Source organism: Sebastes umbrosus, chromosome 1, assembly GCF_015220745.1.
Source record: "Sebastes umbrosus isolate fSebUmb1 chromosome 1, fSebUmb1.pri, whole genome shotgun sequence".
In the NCBI taxonomy this organism is placed as follows: domain Eukaryota; kingdom Metazoa; phylum Chordata; class Actinopteri; order Perciformes; family Sebastidae; genus Sebastes; species Sebastes umbrosus.
Window position 1 is genome coordinate 1525852 of NC_051269.1, and position 21649 is coordinate 1547500.

The window sequence follows — 21649 nt, forward strand, 5'->3', positions numbered from 1 at the left end:
AGGAATCTTTAGTTTCGGTAAAGACAGAAGAGTCGTTAACGATGGTAAAGACGGAGGATTCGTTAACGACGATAAAGACAGAGGATGTGTTAATGACGGTAAAGAAAGAAGAGTTGTTAACGATGATACAGACAGAGGATTCGTTAACGATGATAAAGACAGAGGATTCATTAACGATGATAAAGACAGAGGATTCGTTAACAAAGGTAAAGACAGAGGATTAGTTAACGACGATAAAGACAGAGGATTCGTTAATGACGATAAAGACAGAGGAGTCGTTAACGACAGTAAAGACAGAGGAGTCGTTAGTTTCGGTAAAGACAGAAGAGTTGTTAACGATGGTAAAGACAGAGAAGTCGTTAACGACCATAAAGACAGAGGATTCGTTAATGATGGTAAAGACAGAGGATTCGTTAACGATGGTAAAGACAGAGGATTCGTTAACGATGGTAAAGACAGACGATTGGTTAACGACGGTAAAGACAGAGGAGTTGTTAACGACGGTTAAGACAAAGGAGTCGTTAACGATGGCAAAGACAGAGGAATCGTTAGTTTCGGTAAAGACAAAAGACTCGTTAACGATGGTAAAGACGGAGGATTCAATAACGACGATAAAGACAGAGGATTCGTTATCGATGGTAAAGACAGAGGATTCGTTATCGATGGTAAAGACAGAGGAATCGTTTGTTTCGGTAAAGATAGAAGAGTCGTTAACAATGTTAAAGACGGAGGATTCGTTAACAATCATAAAGAGAGAGGATTTGTTAATGACGGTAAAGACAGAAGAGTCGTTAACAACGGTAAAGACAGAGGATTCGTTAACGACGGTAAAAACAGAGGATTCGTTAACAGCGATACAGACACAGGTTTCGTTAACGCCGGTAAAGACAGAGGATTTGTTAGCGATGGTATAGACAGAGGATTCATTAACGACGGTAGAGACAGAGGATTCGTTAACGACGGTAAAGACAGAGGATTCGTTAACGACGGTAAAGACAGAGGATTCATTAACGATGGTAAAAAACAGAGGATTCATTAACGACGGTAAAAACAGAGGATTCGTTAACAGCGATACAGACAGAGGATTCGTAAACGACGGTAAAGACAGAGGAATTGCTAAAGTTGGTAGAGACAGAGGATTCGTTAGCGATGGTAAAGACAGAGGATTCGTTAACGATGGTATAGACAGAGGATTCGTTAACAAATGTAAAGACAGAGGATTCATTAACGACGGTAAAGACAGAGGATTCGTTAACGGTGGTATAGACAGAGGATTCATTAAACGACGGTAAAGACAGAGGATTCAGTAACGATGGTAAAGACAGAGGATTCGTTAACAATGATACTTTCAGAGGATTTGTTAACAATGATACAGACATAAGATTCTTTATTGACGGTAAAGACAGATGATTCGTTAACGATGATACAGACGGAGGATTCTTTAGCGACGGTAAAGACAGAGGATTCGTTAACGATGATACAGACAGAGGATTCGTAAAGGATGGTAAAGACAGAGGATTCGTTAGCGATGGTAAAGACAAAGGATTTGTTAACGATGATAGAGACAGAAGATTTTTTAACGATGGTAAAGACAGAGGATTCGTTAATGATGATACTTTCAGAGGATTCGTTAACGATGATACAGACAGAAGATTCTTTAATGACGGTAAAGACAGATGATTCGTTAACGATGATACAGACGGAGGATTCTTTAACGATGGTAAAGACAGATGATTCGTTAACGATGATACAGACGGAGGATTCTTTAACGATGGTAAAGACAGAGGATTCGTTAACGATGATACAAAAAGAGGATTCGTTAATGGCGGTAAAGACAGAGGATTCGTTTACGCAATAAAGACAGAGAAGTCGTTAACGATGGCAAAGACAGAGGAATCTTTAGTTTCGGTAAAGACAGAAGAGTCGTTAACGATGGTAAAGACGGAGGATTCGTTAACGACGATAAAGACAGAAGATGTGTTAATGACGGTAAAGAAAGAAGAGTTGTTAACGATGATACAGACAGAGGATTCGTTAACGATGATAAAGACAGAGGATTCATTAACGATGATAAAGACAGAGGATTCGTTAACAAAGGTAAAGACAGAGGATTAGTTAACGACGATAAAGACAGAGGATTCGTTAATGACGATAAAGACAGAGGAGTCGTTAACGACAGTAAAGACAGAGGAGTCGTTAGTTTCGGTAAAGACAGAAGAGTTGTTAACGATGGTAAAGACAGAGAAGTCGTTAACGACCATAAAGACAGAGGATTCGTTAATGATGGTAAAGACAGAGGATTCGTTAACGATGGTAAAGACAGAGGATTCGTTAACGATGATAAAGACAGAGGATTCGTTAACAAAGGTAAAGACAGAGGAGTTGTTAACGACGGTTAAGACAAAGGAGTCGTTAACGATGGCAAAGACAGAGGAATCGTTAGTTTTGGTAAAGACAAAAGACTCGTTAACGATGGTAAAGACGGAGGATTCAATAACGACGATAAAGACAGAGGATTCGTTATCGATGGTAAAGACAGAGGATTCGTTATCGATGGTAAAGACAGAGGAATCGTTTGTTTCGGTAAAGATAGAAGAGTCGTTAACAATGTTAAAGACGGAGGATTCGTTAACAATCATAAAGAGAGAGGATTTGTTAATGACGGTAAAGACAGAAGAGTCGTTAACAACGGTAAAGACAGAGGATTCGTTAACGACGGTAAAGACACAGGAGTCGTTAACGATAATACAGACAGAAGATTCTTTAATGACGGTAAAGACAGATGATTCGTTAACGATGATACAGACGGAGGATTCTTTAACGATGGTAAAGACAGAGGATTCGTTAACGATGATAGAGACAGAGGATTCGTTAATGGCGGTAAAGACAGAGGATTTGTTAACGACGATAAAGACAGAGAAGTCGTTAACGATGGTAAAGACAGAGGAGTCGTTAACGATGGCAAAGACAGAGGAATCTTTAGTTTCGGTAAAGACAGAAGAGTCGTTAACGATGGTAAAGACGGAGGATTCGTTAACGACGATAAAGACAGAGGATATGTTAATGACGGTAAAGAAAGAAGAGTTGTTAACGATGATAAAGACAAAGGATTCGTTAACAAAGGTAAAGACAGAAAATTTGTTAACGACGATAAAGACAGAGGATTCGTTAACGACGATAAAGACAGAGGAGTCGTTAACGACGGTAAAGACAGAGGAGTCGTTAACAACGGTAAAGACAGAGGAGTCGTTAGTTTCGGTAAAGATAAAAGAGTTGTTAACGATGGTAAAGATAAAAGAGTTGTTAACTATGGTAAAGACAGAGGATTCGTTAATGATGGTAAAGACCGAAGAGTTGTTAAAGACGATAAAGACAGAGGATTCTTTATCAATGGTAAAGACAGAGGATTCGTTAACGATGGTAAAGACAGAAGATTCGTTAACGACGGTAAAGACAGAGGATTCGTTAACGACGGTAAAGACAGAGGAATTGTTAACGACATTTAATACAAAGGAGTCGTTAACGATGGCAAAGACAGAGGAATCGTTAGTTTCGGTAAAGACAAAAGATTCGTTAACGATGGTAAAGACAAAGGATTCGTTAACAAAGGTAAAGACAGAGGATTCGTTATCGACGGTAAAGACAGAGGAATCGCTTGTTTCGGTAAAGATAGAAGAGTCGTTAACAATGTTAAAGACGGAGGATTCGTTAACGATGATAAAGACAGAGGATTTGTTAATGACGGTAAAGACATAAGAGACGTTAACGACCGTAAAGACAGAGGATTCGTTAATAATGGTAAAGACAGAAGAGTCATTAACGATGGTAAAGAGAAAGGATTCGTTAACAACGGTAAATACAGAGGATTCGTTAACGACGGTAAAGACAGAGGAGTTGTTAACGATGATAAAGACAGAAGAGTCGTTAACGATGGTAAAGGCAGAGGAGTCGTTAACAATGATAAAGACAGAAGAGTCTTTAACGATGGTAAAGACAGAGGATTCGTTAACGATGATAAAGATAGAAGAGTCGTTAACGATGGTAAAGGCAGAGGAGTCGTTAACAATGATAAAGACAGAAGAGTCGTTAACGATGGTAAAGACAGATGATTCGTTAACAACGTAAATACAGAGGATTCGTTAACGACGGTAAAGACAGAGAATTCGTTAACGACGGTTAAGACAGAGGATTCATAGAGAGTAGAAACCAACCATGTTATACTTGATTTTTTAATATTAAAAATAAATATCTATATAGTATATATAAATAAATTATATACTATACATATCACACAACAGAAGGAAGTCTGACCCATTCTGGAAACACTTGATTAAAAATATTAAAATATGAGAGAGTGATTCTCACATGATGTTTATTGGTTACACTATACAAAGGACTGTTATGGCTGCTATTGTGTATGATGACATCATCGCCTATTACAACGTAAAGGTCAAACTAATTAGGCTTTCCACGTCTGTGTCATCCCAAAGGGACGTCTAACATTTACTTCAACATCTGCTGATGTCCACAAATCTTCTCCAGGACATTTCTATGCAGCTCTATAAGCCTGCTCACTGTGGGACACTGTGGGACACTCTGGGACACTGTGTCCACGTCCACAGACACATAGTGAAGTGGACAGAGCTGCATGAGTGCAGCAGTATAGTGCTGTATAGCACTGTATGACTCTACTGGGACGGTAGAAACCAGTAGAAGCACCTGTACAACATCCTGGATGCAATCATCTCATTGGCTGCTTTTATTCCTTTAAACCAGAATCTGTCAGCAGAGATCCTCTGTGTTAAAGTGCACCTGTACTGATCATATTTGAACGGTTTCACTTCCTGTTTGTGTGGCTGTAGGTTCGTTCATGGTGGTGAATGCATCGGGCCGGGCGTCGGGGCAGAAGGCTCACCTTTACATGCCCACCCTGAAGGAGAACGACACCCACTGCATCGACTTCCTGTACTCGCTGTCCAGCCGCGACGGAGCCAGCCCGGGAACGCTCAACGTCTACATCAAGGTGTGTGTGTGTGTGTGTGTGTGTGTGTGTGTGTGTGTGTGTGTGTGTGTGTGTGTGTGTGTGTGTGTATGTGTGTGTGTGTGAGAGTGATGGATGGATGAAAAGGCTGATAGACTGAACAGGTTAAACACGTAAACAAACCAACAGACGTCTGTTCTCTGTGATGGAGGGATGGAGGGATGGAGTTATTCCCGTGGCCCTGAGTGTTTAGCTATGAAGAGACAGACCTCACCTATTCCCTGGTAGAGGGATAAAGTTAACCCTATAGTACCCTGCATTTAATAGTATGGTTATCAGAGTGTTGGTGTGTAAACTTGAAGGAAGTAGACATATATATATATATATAAATATACATATCCTATATTGTGTATTCATAGAAACCAACGGACATGACTGCATGTTAAGAATAAGAAATGATAAAATGAGTCCTAATAAGCCAACAGGAAGCAGGATGTGTGTATATACTGATAGATTATCTGTGTTGTTGAGCAGAGTCAATGTTTTATTTTAATTTAATGTAATCTTTATTTAATCAGGCAATCTCTATACTGATAACATCTTAATACATCTATACTGTTTTAGTTATTGGAGCCTGCTGGTTTCAGAGAGAGCCGAGAGAAGTTTCACTTTCATTTCACTTCCCCGTCAGAAAGGAGAAGGAAAGGGTTGTCTGACGGCGAGATGAAGCCGTGAAAATATTCTGAATATAGCGTACACTTAAACTGTTATAATTGTTTTAGGTGAGCCTTTCTTCATTTTCTTAATTCTCCATATAAAAAATATATAATACAATATAAACATATATAATATAAAATATATAATAATTTTCCTCTCTGCTGATACCGATTGTTGTTATGTATCAATCGATACCAAACAGTTGCTACGTATAACAGACCGTTGCTACGCATAACAGACCGTTGCTATGTATAACAGACCGTTGCTACTTATAACAGACTGTTGCTACGCATAACAGACCGTTGCTATTTATAACAGACTGTTGCTACGTATAACAGACCCTTGCTACGCATAACAGACCGTTGCTATGTATAACAGACCATTGCTACATATAACAGACCGTTGCTATGTATAACAGACCGCTGCTATGCATAACAGACCATTGCTACGTATAACAGACCGTTGCTAGGTATAACAGAATGTTGCTACGTATCACAGACCATTGCTACGTATAACAGACTGTTGTTATGAATAACAGACCTTTGCTACGCATAACAGACCGTTGCTATGCATAACAGACCGTTGCTACGTATAACAGACCGTTGCTACGTATAACAGACCATTGCTAGGTATAACAGACCATTGCTACTTATAACAAACCGTTGCTACGTATAACAGACAGTTGCTACGCATAACAGACCGTTGCTATACATACAGACAATTGCTACTTATAACACACCGTTGCTAGGTATAACAGATTATTGCTACATATAGCAGACTGTTGCTACACATAACAAACCGTTGCTATGTAAAACAGACCATTGCTACGCATAACAGACCGTTGCAATGCATAACAGACAGTTGCTATGTATAACAGACCAATGCTACGTATAACAGACCGTTGCTACGTATAACAGACCGTTGCTATATATAACAGACCGTTGCTACGCATAACATACCGTTGCTATGTATAACAGACCATTGCTACATATAACAGACCGTTGCTATGTATAACATACCACTGCAATGTATAACAGACTGTTGCAAAGAATGACAGACTGTTGCTACTTATAACAGACCATTGCTACTTATAACAGACCGTTTCTATGTATAACAGACTGTTGCTAGGTATAACATACCTTTGCTACGCATAACAGACCGTTGCTATGTATATCAAACCGTTGCTACGTATAACAGACCGTTGCTACACATAACAGAACATTGCTACACATAACAGACTATTGCTACATATAACAGACACTTGCTGCGCATAACAGACCGTTGCTATGTATAACAGACCGTTGCTACGCATAACATACCGTTGCTACATATAACATACCGTTGCTACATATAACAGACTGTTGCTATGTATAACAGACCATTGCAACGCATAACAGACCGTTGCTACGTATAACAGACCGTGGCTATGTATAACAGACCATTGTTACGCATAACAGACCGTTGCTAGGTATAACAGACCGTTGCTACGTATAAAAGACCATTGCTACGTATAACAGACTGTTGCTATGATTAAAAGACCGTTGCTACGCATAACAGACCGTTGCTATGCATAACAGACTGTTGCTACGTATAACAGACCGTTGCTAGATATAACAGACCGTTGCTAGGTATAACAGACCATTGCTATGTATAGCAGACCGTTGCTATGTATAACAGACCATTACTAGGTATAGCAGACCATTGCTACGTATAACAGACCGTTGCTATGTATAACAAACCGTTGCTACGTTTAACAGACCATTGCTACGTATAACAGACCATTGCTAGTTATAGCAGACCATTGCTACCTATAACAGATCGTTGCTTGGTATGGCCGACCGTTGTTACGTATAACAGACCGTTGCTAGGTATAACAGACCGTTGCTATGGGTGCAGCTCTGATGTCAGACTCTGGATGACCGTTTTTTTGTGTCAAAATATTGATTTCTTCAGTAAGTAGCCGTATAATAAGCAAGATAATGTACAGCTAGTGGGTCATTGTAGTGAAATAAACCCCTTCAGGGCGATGCTGCACCCCTCCGCTCTGCTCAAACTAGCTCAAGAAACCAGAGCCAACTTCCTGTGTCCTGCAACTCCGGCTCCACTTCTTAATATAGTGTTAATTAGTTAAAATGCTTACTGTCGGTTGATGGGTTATTATTAACATCCCTATTATTGTGTGTATTATTGTGTATTATTATGGTGTGTATAATTGTGTATGATTATGATGTGTGTTCCTGCAGGTGAACGGTGGCGCTCAGGGTAACCCCGTCTGGAACGCCTCCGATACGGTTACTGAAGGCTGGGTGAAGGCGGAGCTCGCCATCTCCACTTTCTGGCCCAACTCCTACCAGGTAACACACCCACACACACACACACACACACACACGCACACGCACACACGCACACACAAACACACACACACACACACACACACACACTAATAATAGTTACAATAATAATACTAATGTTGAAATGGTAGAGATAAATGATGGAGCTAACTGTATTTCTAATGCTTCCATCATTTCATCCTCTATCTAACAGATTAAAGTGTTCTTTTAATGAGATTCAGATCTATAATTACTCTCCCTGATGTCATGTGTCAGTACATATTTAATATGTCAGCTGTCCTGCCTCGGGCTGTTTGACTTTTTAATTGTTTCCTCCTGAAGTTAAATATGTGCTTTACTTTACGGACAGCCAGGAGCTTCATGTGTGAACGCTACAATAAAACTACTGCTGTTATATTAAAGATGTTTAATGTGACTTTAACACAAGTGTCTGAGGACCGTGGTCATGGCTGTTGTTCATAATGACATTAATGAATTCTTTAATGATCGCTCAGTTCACAGACAGTCACAGACATTACAGGAGGCTTTATTAACGTCGTCATGCTGACATCATGGTCACATATCTGCCACGAGAACAGACTACTGTTTCTCTGACGTAGTGAATATTAAAACTACACCAACAGGGACCCTGGCTCACTTACAGTATGAATCAATAATAATACAATAACTGATAATAATATAGAAGGAGGCCTTCCGGGATATGTTATCTCGGAGGTCTCCGGAGGCAGTTGCAGGGTACCGACGGGCCCGAAGAGCAGCAGCCACTGCCGTGACGGAGGCAAAGCAGCGGGTGTGGGAGGAGTTCGGAGCAGCCATGGAGAAGGACTTTCAGTCGGCACCAAAGTGCTTCTGGAAAACCATCCGGCACCTCAGGAGGGGGAAACGGGGAACCATCCAAGCTGTGTACAGTAAGGATGGGACACTGTTGACCTCAACTGAGGAGGTAATCGGGCGGTGGAAGGAGCACTTGGAGGAACTTCTGAATCCGACCAATACGCCCTCTATGGTAGAGGCAGAGCTGGAAGCTGATGGGGGACCATCATCAATTACCCTGGTGGAAGTCACTGAGGTAGTCAAACAACTCCACAGTGGCAAAGCCCCGGGGATTGATGAGATCCACCCAGAAATGCTGAAGGCTCTGGGTGGGGAGGGGCTGTCTTGGATGACACGTCTCTTCAACACCGCGTGGAAGTCGGTGACAGTGCCTAAGGAGTGGCAGACCGGGGTGGTGGTTCCCACACCAGAGAGTGTGTGCCAATTACAGGGGTATCACACTGCTCAGCCTCCCTGGTAAAGTCTACTCCAAGGTGCTGGAAAGGAGGGTTCGGCCGATAGTCGAACCTCAGATCGAAGAGGAACAATGCGGATTCCGTCCTGGCCGTGGAACAACGGACCAGCTCTTCACTCTCGCAAGGATCCTGGAGGGGGCCTGGGAGTATGCCCATCCAGTCTACATGTGTTTTGTGGACTTGGAGAAGGCATATGACCGGGTCCCCCGGGAGATACTGTGGGGGGTGCTGCGGGAGTATGGGGTGAGGGGGGCACTTCTCAGGGCCATCCAATCCCTGTACGCCCAAAGCGAGAGCTGTGTTCGGATCCTCGGCAGTAAGTCGGACTCGTTTCCGGTGGGGGTTGGCCTCCGCCAGGGCTGCGCTTTGTCACCAATCCTGTTCGTGATATTCATGGACAGGATATCGAGGCGTAGTCGGGGGGAGGAGGGTTTGCAGTTCGGTGTGCTGAGGATCACATCGCTGCTTTTTGCAGATGATGTGGTCCTGTTGGCATCATCGGTCTGCGACCTCCAGCACTCACTGGATCGGTTCGCAGCCGAGTGTGACGCAGTCGGGATGAGAATCAGCACCTCTAAATCTGAGGCCATGGTTCTCAGCAGGAAACCGATGGATTGCCTACTCCGGGTAGGGAATGAGTCCTTACCCCAAGTGAAGGAGTTTAAGTATCTCGGGGTCTTGTTCTCGAGTGAGGGGACGATTGGAACGTGAGATTGGTCGGAGAATCGGAGCAGCAGGGGCGGTATTGCATTCGCTTTACCGCACCGTTGTGACGAATAAGAGAGCTGAGCCGGAAGGCAAAGCTCTCGATCTACCGTTCAATCTTCGTTCCTACTCTCACCTATGGTCATGAGGGTTGGGTCATGACCGAAAGAACGAGGTCGCGGGTGCAAGCGGCCGAAATGGGTTTCCTCAGGAGGGTGGCTGGCGTCTCCCTTAGAGATAGGGTAAGAAGCTCAGTCATCCGTGAGGGACTCGGAGTAGAGTCCTTGCTCCTTTGCGTCGAAAGGAGCCAGTTGAGGTGGTTCGGGCATCTAGCACGGATGCCTCCTGGGCGCCTCCCTTGGGAGGTGTTCCAGGCACGACCAGCTGGGAGGAGACCACGGGGAAGACCCAGGACTAGGTGGAGAGATTATATCTCTACTCTGGCCTGGGAACGCCTCGGGATCCCCCAGTCAGAGCTGGTTAATGTGGCCCGGGAAAGGGAAGTTTGGGGTCCCCTGCTGGAGCTGTTGCCCCCGCGACCCGATCCCGGATAAGCGGTTGAAGATGGATGGATGGATAACTGATAATAATAATAATAATTATAATACATTTTTAAGGAATACACCAATTTGGAGGAACTAACAATGAGCACGTTATGATGTTTCATCGCTGACTACGATGCTACATACAGACTAACTTTAGCATGCTCTGTGGACAGTATACGGAGTAGCAGACTAACATTAACTCAACAGTAGTTAACTCATTCAGAGCCAGCAGCTGTAAACCAAACAAATACTATCAAATTATCTCCATCTGTTGTTTTTGTGTGAGATTACAATAAAAATAAAATACCTAGAAGACTGTGTGCAAAGAGTTATGTGCTCTCACTGTTTTAACAGTGACAAGTTAATATAGGTATATATTTATTATATATTTGGAGCATTATCTAACCTCCTTAATGACAAGTTAGTATGACATTGATGGATTCATCAGGTTTATAGTTACTTCGGCCAAGGCCGAGGAGGGAGGTTATGTTCGTTGGTTTGTCCATTTGGAGGATTACTCCAAAAGTTTGCGGTGGATTTTAATGAAATTGTTGGAGGGGGGGAGGGGTGTGGCACAATGAACAATTTTCCATTTGATTTTGGTGGCGATCCGGACCACAATCAGGATTCAGGAATTTTTTTATGGATTCCGATCAGCCAAAACATTAAGACCTCTGGGTATAACACATGCACAGTGTAGCTGATGACACGTTGATGACGCATGACCCCGCCTCCTTTCTTCAGAGACAGAGAGCGAGAGAGAGAGAGAGGGGGGTGGAGGGGGGGCGACAACTGTAGAATCGCCGTTTTTTCACATTAAACTGTGAAATGACAGTTGAGTTGGAACAAATCACACTCGGTGATTGTTGGAAAGAGACGACGACGGTTTAGGTGAGTTTTATTTTGTTTCTGTCCAGTTTGAATGACGTGTTTTACGCTGCTCCGCTACGTACAGCTGATCTCAACATAAACAACAATACACGTGGATGATGGCGCAAGCTTAACGGAGAGGGGGGGAGGTCTGCGCTCTCCGAGGGCTATTATTGTTTACTTTGATACCAGTATCTTCACTCTAGCTTTAAAACTGAGAAATTATTGGCGTTAAAACAAATTTGTATCAACGTGTTGTGGCGTTAACCATTGACAGTATAATAAATGTGTAGGTAGTCAGAGGTCAGAGGTCAGAGGTCAGTGACTGTTTGAGTTTCATCACTTAAACAGGAAGTCAGATGACCAACAGGCTTCTCTGTCTTTGTTTATTCCTTTAATATGGAAACACAAAGCTGCTGCTGTTTAATGACTGTGTGTGTGTGTGTGTGTGTGTGTGTGTGTGTGCGTGCGACACAGGGGTGCCTTCAATTACTGAACATTCATTAGGTAAAACACAGTTGCTTTGTGCTTCCTCAATAAAAACTCACAGCAGGGCATCTTAAATACACACACACACACACACACGCACACACACACACACAGATCAGAGGCACAATGAAAACCAAAGTTACATAAGTGTGTGTGTGTGTGTGTGTGTGTGTGTTCCCTCCCTAATAAGGAGTCTTTGAGGCTAACAGCTAACTGTGAGGATAACCTGTCCCTGCTACATGTGTAGCATCTATAATGTATTATTAAAGTTTGGTCAGTTGGAAGATTAAATGTACGTGTTTTCTTTTACATTTCCACTGACAAAGGAACACTTTTACTTTCCGCCTGTTGACTCATATCCAAAAGCTAAAACACATTTCTCATATTTCCTGTGCATGTGTTTCTTAATTGTATCCTTCTCTGGTCTGTGGCCACGTAAACACAGTCTGACCTGCACGATGGAGACAAACATGGAGGACAGTGAGTCAAGCAGCCAGAAAGCTCCCTGATTGTCCTCCGTGTGTTTGTCTTTATTATAGTTCAATGTAGAACATGTGACTAGAGTCCTGTGATGAAACGTATCCGGCACAGAATAATAACTGTGTACCAGAGTCTGTGACGTCTAGAGCGCTGACATGTGTGTCAGAGAGGGATTTCTATTGTGAAGGAGACAAGGAGAGAAAAGTCTCCCCACAAGTCTTTAGTATTCAAACTGAGTCTCAGCTCATCCTGCTGAGGATCCTGACAAGCAGCACAGTGCTGTGTATATATATTTATATGTATATATATATATATATGTGTGTGTATGGTGGGTCAGGAGTGCACGGCCCCCTGACAGCCCCGCTGACTGCTGTCACCCTGACACTCACTGCACATCTGAGCTACAGAAAATATAAAAACAGAAGAAATGTGTGAGTGATGTGATGGAGAGACACAGAAGAGCAGTTACAAGAAGAAGAGATGAAATATACACTGATAGAGAGAGAGAAAATATATATAAAGAGGAAGACAAAAAGGGGAGGGAAGGAGAAAAAAGAGAGAAAGATGAGAGAATGAGATGAGAGGGAGGAGGAGGAGGAGGAAGAGGGACATATGCGGCTGGCATAAGGATGGAGACAGAAGGATGAAGTGAAGAGAGGAAGAGTTGCTGACTTTCAGTGGAAAATTCCCCTGGGGTTTCCATATGAGCTTCGTAGGGGCGTCAAGATGTTGTGGGAGAAAGACAGTTTTATTTTTATTTTAGTTTCTTTACTTTTAGAGAAAACTTTGGCTCAACCTGATCCTTTCTTTTTTCTGTTTCTCTTCCTTCCTTCCTTCCTTCCTTCCTTCCTTCCTTCCTTTCTCTCTCAGGTAATATTCGAAGCGGTTTCAGTTCAAGGCCATCCAGGTTTCATCGCCGTCGATGACATCCGAGTTCTGGCTCACCCGTGCCGTAAGTGACTGACCTCACTGAGCATCAGCTGTTTAGAGCTCACACACACACACACACACACAGTCAGGATGAAGATCCACGCTCAGAGCCTTCATCACTCACATGTGACAGAAACAGGATTTTCCTCCTCATCTACTCAGTATTACTCTCTGTTCAGGTCTTAGTGTAGAGTACAGCAGCATGATCTAGTTCCTCTCAGACAGTCTGATTACAGGTTTTCATATTCAAAGCTTTGCTTTTCATCATTTTAGTTTATTTTTTCCATTTCTCCTCATCACCTCCTCACTCTGCACAGCACTCTCTTTTCTCTAACTTAAGGCCAGTCCACACTAACAGATGTTTCAGATGTTACCAGATGTGTAAAATGTGAGAGAGCCCTCAGATAACGACATGTTGTGTTAACTTTAACAGTTTAGTTCCTATAGTGTGTGGAGAGAAACAGCAACACCACACACCAACACATTCATTCATCAACAAGAGTCCCACAAAAAAAAACGTTAATCTCACTAAATCTCTGGCGATCAAACGTGACTTCAGTGTAAACAAAACATGGCGGACGACGGGCAGTAAGAATTAGTGATGTTAGTTTTTAGGATGGATTGATGAAGTCATGGAGACACGTTATAGAAATCCTGATGAACAAGTTGCTCCTCCATCTCTAAGCTCCATCTTACTACTACTTTATGCTTCACGTTTAGCATTAGCTCATGCGTTAGCAGCGGCCGCCATGACGGCGGTGGTTTGTCCTTCCTTCTTCCGTCAGCTTGGTTCTCTATTGGCTATTGTTCTTTCCCACGTGACTGCGTCATCAGCTGTCCTCGGGGTTCCCCACACACACAACAGGATATCTGATCGTAAATATTCAACATCTAATATTTACCGTTCGAAGTGGGTGCGTCCAGGATGGACTTCAGAGTTGATCAGAGGATGTAAAAACACTCTGAACATACCTCACACCACAGGAACATCTGGAAAGATCTTCTTTAGAACCATCAAACAATCAGGACTCTGCTGACCATCGTCAGGAGGAATCAGGACCAGAATCAGGACCAGAATCAGCTGATTCTGGTGTAGTGTTGGACCCAATATTACAGAACACTTGAGCTCCTCTGTGCCAGTCAGTAATCAGATTACAGTGGGTGAGTCCATGGTAGAAAGCAAGAGGAAGAAGAGAGTGGAGGCATCCACAATGGAAGAAAGAGAATAAAGTAGGAAACAGAAATGTGAAATGATGTAAAGAGAGGGAGGAGAAAGAAGAAGTTGTTGTTGTTGGTACCACCATGACCGTTAGCGTCAGGGCCCATTATCATGTTAAATGATCGATGCATACTCTGTTAGACCTCATCTGTCTGCAGACAGTCACAATGAAATTAACCAGTCGCTGGCTGCTCTCAATGCCGGGACAAAGTCACCCAGAGTCCTGACCGTCTGTCTCATCTGTCTCACAGTGAGTCTCTCTGCCGGCTCAGCCCTGTTTCAACTGGATCACTATTGTTGTCCTGCAAGTCTCGTTTCTTATCACCACTAGCATCTGCCTAATGTCTGTAATAACATGATCAGAGGCCTGCCAACTGCTTCATTACATGAATATGGAATTTTAAAGGGACTCAATGTAAGAATCAGAAATGTCTTGCTAACAGCGACACCGCCGTTAAGTCAACGACAGTCAGCGTCCTGTTGCTCGCGCTTATGCTCGCTCTACATAGACACGAGCGAGCATCGGACAAAACAGTGAGGCAACACACACGAGACTGAACGTGACTGACAGTTAAAAGCACACTATCACCATACTGTATATTTCACATGTTTGGCAGAAATGTTAGCTAACCTGTCCATTAGGAATTTTGCCAGCTTTCTAAAACCAAACCAAGGTCCCTCCATGAATCCAAGGCTGTTGTTGATCCTAGTTTTCCTCCGTCGGTCACATTCCTGTTTAGCCAGACGGGTTTGTGGTTTGTGTTGGAGTCTGAGTTGTGGTGGAGGCGGGTCGTCTGTTGGCATTAGCGGACTCCATTTGTAACCGAGCGTTAGCTATCATTGCACGCTGTTAGCCCTGAAGTGGAGCTGAAGAGAAAAAGGCACTCACAAGTGAACATGACATAACATCTGTTTGGATTTTCCTAGAAAGAACAGCTCACATTCTTCACATTAAAAGCCGTCTACAGGCTGCTAGAGGAAACCCAGAAAGTCACGGAGGGTATAGGTTAGGTTACAACCTGTTCACGACATTAAAAAATGTGTATATGTGTAAAAAACTTACATATAGTCTCTTTAATTAGTTCAGATAACTTGAAGACCTCTTCGGACAGAATGAGTTTAAACTTCATGGTGTTTCTGAAGAACCACCCAAATGTACATAAACAATCAAATAAATGCAACAATGTGATTTCATGTTGCTATAAATCAGAATGAGTCAGTATGGTGTAGGGTACCGGGGTTTTCTTAAAAAATGTCACTTTAGATCTCCAGGATGTTCTAACTGAATGTTGACGTGTCCGTTTACTGTGTGTATTACAGGTAAAGCGCCTCACTTCCTGCGTCTGCAGAACGTGGAGGTGAACGTGGGTCAGAACGCTACGTTTCAGTGTACCGCCGGAGGGAAATGGTCTCAGCACGATAAACTGTGGCTTCAGGTTCGTACCTTCTTATCACATCAGCAGGAAGTGTGCACTGTAGAACTTACTGATAACTGACACGTCATTCTGTGTTTCAGTGGCATATTTTTCAGTGTTTGGTGAAATATATGCTGCATGTAATGCTGCGCTGTGGCATATCCACCTAAAGGTGTAGTAAGAGGTGAATCTGATGGAATCTATAAATCATTAACAAATGCAGTTCTTATGTAGGAAATCAATAAAGATGAAAAGAAAGTCTGTGGTGGAAAACATCCCCAGTCCCCCCCGCTCCATTTCAGGATTGATTAAAAGTCCCTGTTCCTCTCTGCACCGATGACTCCATCTCTGTACAAGCGCGCGTGTGTGTGTGTGTGTGTGTGTGTGTGTGTGTGCATCCAGGCGTACACACTCATTCTACTTTACATGTGCACTGGCAATCTTGCATGTTTTCAGTGCACATGAGTGTACACGGTTGAGGACGCTGCTGTGTACAGTAATGACATTTGCATGGAGAGCAGTGGCCCTACTGACTGCAGGTCTGCTGGGGGAGCATGCTCCTCCAGATCGGCAGATAATACTACAGTGGTGAAGGTGATTGGATGTGGAGATGTGGGCATCGTATGCAAAGCAGTACGCTTTTTAGTGTTGAAACTCTAGTGTTTACTGTTCAAACTGCTCCTGTTTCCTGCCAGGTTCTGTGGTACCAGTATACCAGTATACCAGTACAGAACTGGGTGATCTGGTGTGCATGCCTGTGGAATCACTGGAGACTTTGAAATGGTGTAGAAAGTGTGAGAGCAGCCATTGGCTGAGGGGACAGATCGGGCCTTACATGATGGAAACCACCGTGGCCCAATACTGGAGTCAATGTGAGAGTGCCTTCAGCATCCTGTAGTTCTTCGGATGACACCAAGAAAACTCATATTTCCACATATCCATGTCAACGAAAAGAGTCTCCATTTTTTTCTAAGAAATTAATTTTTTTCCCCCAAAGTAATTTAGAGACTGAAGAATTAATTTCACTTCTTCTCATGCGTTTTTCATGATATAGACCATTCTAGTGTGGACGTCATGATGAGGTCATCATGTTAGCTGGAGTAAATGTTGCTAAACTATTAGCAACCCTTTCTCTCCGTCTCTGAAACGCTTCTCCGATATTGTCCGACTCTCTTTCTGACTGACTTTACTGAAAGATAGTTAACATTAGGCATCCAAAAGATTATACGCCCTCAATTTATCTTTCCAGCGCTGCTGTTGGCCACCAGCCCGCTGGTCAGACGCAAGGCTACTTAGCTAGCCTAGCTTGCTAATTCCACCATGCTGTCATGAAACACAGAAAATGAGGTGAAACAAAGTTGTCCGTCATCTGGTGATAGCACTGTGCTTTCCTACGCTGTGACCACAGTGTGAGGATGACGCATTAAGTTGTTACTCATTTAGCGACTGGCCTAGTTAGCTAGCTACCTTGCTAAATTCCACCACGCTACAGAAAATGAGGCCAACAGAGGACAGCGCTGGGTCACGGTCCCTCTGGGTCACGGTCCCTCTGGGTCACGGTCCCTCTGCCTCACTCCTCACCGCTAGGAGACGACTTCACCGGGAGGAGAGCAGGCGTTAGCTAGCTAGTTGGTCATTCTCCGGACCAGCTAGCAAGCTAACTAGCGTTATCCAGCCGTCTCCTCCTCCTGCAGTAGTCTCCAGCGGCGTAGGGGTCGGCTAATCTGGTCCCGTTGGTTCATGTTAACTTTCTCCACTATCACTGGTGATCCTGGAGAGTGAGAGACAGCACATACTGAGAGAAACTAGGATTTTCTTCAGCCATTGTTAAAAAAACAAGACAACAATACTTGCTAGCCAGCGTTAGCTAGCCTAGCTAGCCAGCGTTAGCTAGCGTGTTCAGAGGATTATTTTGCCTCCGCCCACTAAACACGTCACCATGGTTACTGACAGGAAAGAGGTCTATTGGTCTGAAAGAGGGTTCAGTTGACTGACAGATGTCTAACAACATGCCAGCAGCAAACCTCTCTTCTCACATCCTGTTCCCAGATTAGGATTATCAGGCTCCAGTACATTTCAGATGACTACAAACAGTAAACCAAAATGATGTCATGGATTCTGTCTCCTCGTCTTTCTACATTCACACGTGTATTTCATCACTTGCATGCAACGATCTGTGTTTGGATTTATGATCAGATCTGAATTTCCCTGAAAAGCCTCTCTTTGTGTGTCAGCATCGTTTTGTCAGTACTTGACTGGTCTCATCTTTCTGGTTCTGCAGCAGTGGAACGGCAAAGACACGGCGCTGATGGTGACCAGGGTGGTGAACCACCGCCGTTTCTCTGCTACAGTCAGTGTCGGCGATACATCGCAGCGCAGCACCAGCCGCTACCGCTGTGTCATTCGATCAGAACGGCGGCTCAGGGGTGTCCAACTACGCCGACCTCATCGTTAAAGGTACGTTCTGCTGTGAACTAGCAGAGTGTCTGTGATGAATTTAAACGGGGGAAGAAGAGCAGCGCTTGACAAATGTGATCAGTGTGAATGCAGCAAAGTGGGACAACTCCTTTAAAGTAGAGAAAGTGAGAAACAAGCCTGGCTTGTGGTCGTGAGTGTTTGGCTGTTGCTCATTAGTGCAGGTGAGGATGCCGAGGACTGATACTGAACAGACTGAACAGAGAAGTGACTAGAACTCCCAATGAGCCCCTTTCACTCCCATTCCTGCCTGTTTCTGTCAGTCTTAAACTTCATTTTCTTCCTTCCTCTTCCTTTTCTCTCAAAGGTTTGGGGTTATAGGGTTTAGAGTTTGTTTGTTTGTTTAAAAGAATACCTCTAGAGCATCCAGTTCCTCCCAGTAGTTCAGCAGGAATACATGCAGGGAATAGGTGGGATATCCTATCTTTTACCTCTTACACCCCCACAACCTTTTGCCGGTCCGCTATTTTAGTTTCCATGTGTTCAAAACCCACAGAGCTCTATTTTAAATTCAATGCAAGACTCCAAAGTTTCCAAAGATGCCAAAACACAGCACAGAAATATGTATAACATGTTACACAACTAATCAGTTTCCTATGGGATGTAACGGGGCCTGCAATAGAATACACAGTGTAGAACAAGAACAGGGACGTCCCACACCAACATACATGGTCGTACTGAGGAGAGATGCTGGACTAGTGCTGGCGAGCTAGCCGATGTATGGTGGACTGAGATAGCTGGAAGCTACGCCTGAAAGCCCGTCTGAGGACGACCCAATGATATCAATTCTGATAGTTGTATTATCACTCTTTCCATCCACCACTATTGGTTTTGTGTTATCAGTCCTACTTGTATTAGTTATTACAGCTGCTGGGCTATTAATGTGGCTGCTTCTCTCTCTCTCTCTCTCTCTCTCTCTCTCTCTCCCCACTCCCCCTCCCCCCCCCCCGGTCTCTGCAGATGCCCGGTTCTGCTCCAGGTTTCTTCCCACTAATCAGGGAGTTTTTTCCTGGCTACAGTGCGCCTTGGTGGATCCTGTTGGGTCTCTAAACTATGGTGTACGGTCATAGACCTGCTCTATATATAAAGCGTCTTAAGATAACTTCTGTTGTGATTTGACGCTATAACAAAAATAAATTGAATTGAATTGAATTGAATTGAATTGAATTGAACAAGCAGAGAATACAGGATGTGGCCAAACAAGCAGAACATTAATGGGAGTATTTGGGTTAAAGTGGTTAAATATAGTCAGTTGAATCCTCTTCTCTCCTCCTGTCTTTGTTCTTCTTCATTGCTCTCTTTCTCTCCTCTTCACCTCTTGTTCTCTCTGTATTTATCTGTGCTGCTCATCAATCCCCGGTTGAGGACATTCAGATCCTCTAATGTGATCTCAGTACAGGCCAGAACATATTAAGCAGTCCTGTGATTCCCCATCCCATGGGTTGATGTAAACAACAGGAAGCACAGCACCGTCCTGCTGAGAAGGATATGATGTACTGAGGAGGCTGGATAATTTGTTGTAAGGCCTTTGATAGAATTATAGCATCACAGCTATCTGTTGCTGTCAGACATAATTACATTCCTTTACTGTCTGCTCGTCTCTTTTTGTTTGGGTGGATTCCACAACGAATAGGAGGCAGACGCTGATATCACCATGAGTTTCAGCCACTAAGATATTACTCTCTAATGATATTACGGCACTAACACTCCCAGAAAGTTACCAGCTGATTGACATTTGATTTGGTCTCGAGTCCGGGCTCGAGTCCACTTTTTGTCCACAGTCGTGTACTTGCCTTGGACTCGTTCCTTGTTGGACTCGGACTTGTCCTTGGTCCTCGGCTCAGCATTTGAAACTGGTCAAGTTGCTCTTGGCTGCTGATCAGGGTGTACAAAATGTTGCCTGAAACTCTTAGCTAGGTGTGATACTGTCTGGTAGGACTGAAACTCTTAGCTAGGTGTGATACTGTCTGTAGGACTGAAACTCTTAGCTAGGTGTGATACTGTCTGTAGGACTGAAACTCTTAGCTAGGTGTGGCGATGTCTGTAGGACTGAAACTCTTAGCTAGGCGTGGCGCGGTCCGTAGGACTGGAAACTCTTAGCTAGGTGTGGCGATGTCTGTAGGACTGAAACTCTTAGCTAGTGTGGCGCTGTCTGTAGGACTGAAACTCTTAGCTAGGTGTGGCGATGTCTGTAGGACTGAAACTCTTAGCTAGGTGTGGCGCGGTCTGTAGGACTGAAACTCTTAGCTAGGTGTGGCGATGTCTGTAGGACCTGAAACTCTTAGCTAGTGTGTGGCGCTGTCTGTAGGACTGGAACTCTTAGCTAGGCGTGATACTGTCTGTAGGACTGGAACTCTTAGCTAGGCGTGATACTGTCTGTAGGACTGAAACTCTTAGCTAGGCGTGGCGCTGTCTGTAGGACTGAAACTCTTAGCTAGGTGTGGCGCTGTCTGTAGGACTGAAACTTCTTAGCTAGGTGTGGCGCGGTCTGTAGGACTGAAACTCTTAGCTAGGTGTGATACTGTCTGTAGGACTGGAACTCTTAGCTAGGCGTGATACTGTCTGTAGGACTGGAACTCTTAGCTAGGCGTGATACTGTCTGTAGGACTGAAACTCTTAGCTAGGCGTGGCGCTGTCTGTAGGACTGAAACTCTTAGCTAGGTGTGGCGATGTCGGTAGGACTGAAACTCTTAGCTAGGTGTGATACTGTCTGTAGGACTGAAACTCTTAGCTAGGCGTGGCGCTGTCTGTAGGACTGAAACTCTTAGCTAGGTGTGGCGATGTCTGTAGACTGAAACTCTTAGCTAGGTGTGGCGCTGTCTGTAGGACTGGAACTCTTAGCTAGGTGTGATACTGTCTGTAGGACTGAAACTCTTAGCTAGGCGTGGCGCTGTCTGTAGGACTGAAACTCTTAGCTAGGTGTGGCGATGTCTGTAGGACTGAAACTCTTAGCTAGGTGTGGCGCTGTCTGTAGGACTGGAACTCTTAGCTAGGGTGTGATACTGTCTGTAGGACTGAAACTCTTAGCTAGGCGTGGCGCTGTCTGTAGGACTGAAACTCTTAGCTAGGTGTGGCGATGTCTGTAGGACTGAAACTCTTAGCTAGGTGTGGCGCTGTCTGTAGGACTGGAACTCTTAGCTAGGTGTGATACTGTCTGTAGGACTGGAACTCTTAGCTAGGTGT

General features: G+C 43.8%; 1 protein-coding gene across 1 annotated transcript in view; it reads left to right on the forward strand.

Moving 5' to 3' along the window:
- The window catches only part of ptprt (protein tyrosine phosphatase receptor type T), a 382622-nt gene that overhangs the window by 97246 nt on the left and 263727 nt on the right, over positions 1-21649 (forward strand). The window contains 6 exon segments of the mRNA XM_037782155.1: positions 4863-5023; positions 7942-8052; positions 13298-13379; positions 15897-16012; positions 18273-18404; positions 18406-18448. Coding sequence (XP_037638083.1) covers positions 4863-5023; positions 7942-8052; positions 13298-13379; positions 15897-16012; positions 18273-18404; positions 18406-18448 — 645 coding nt within the window.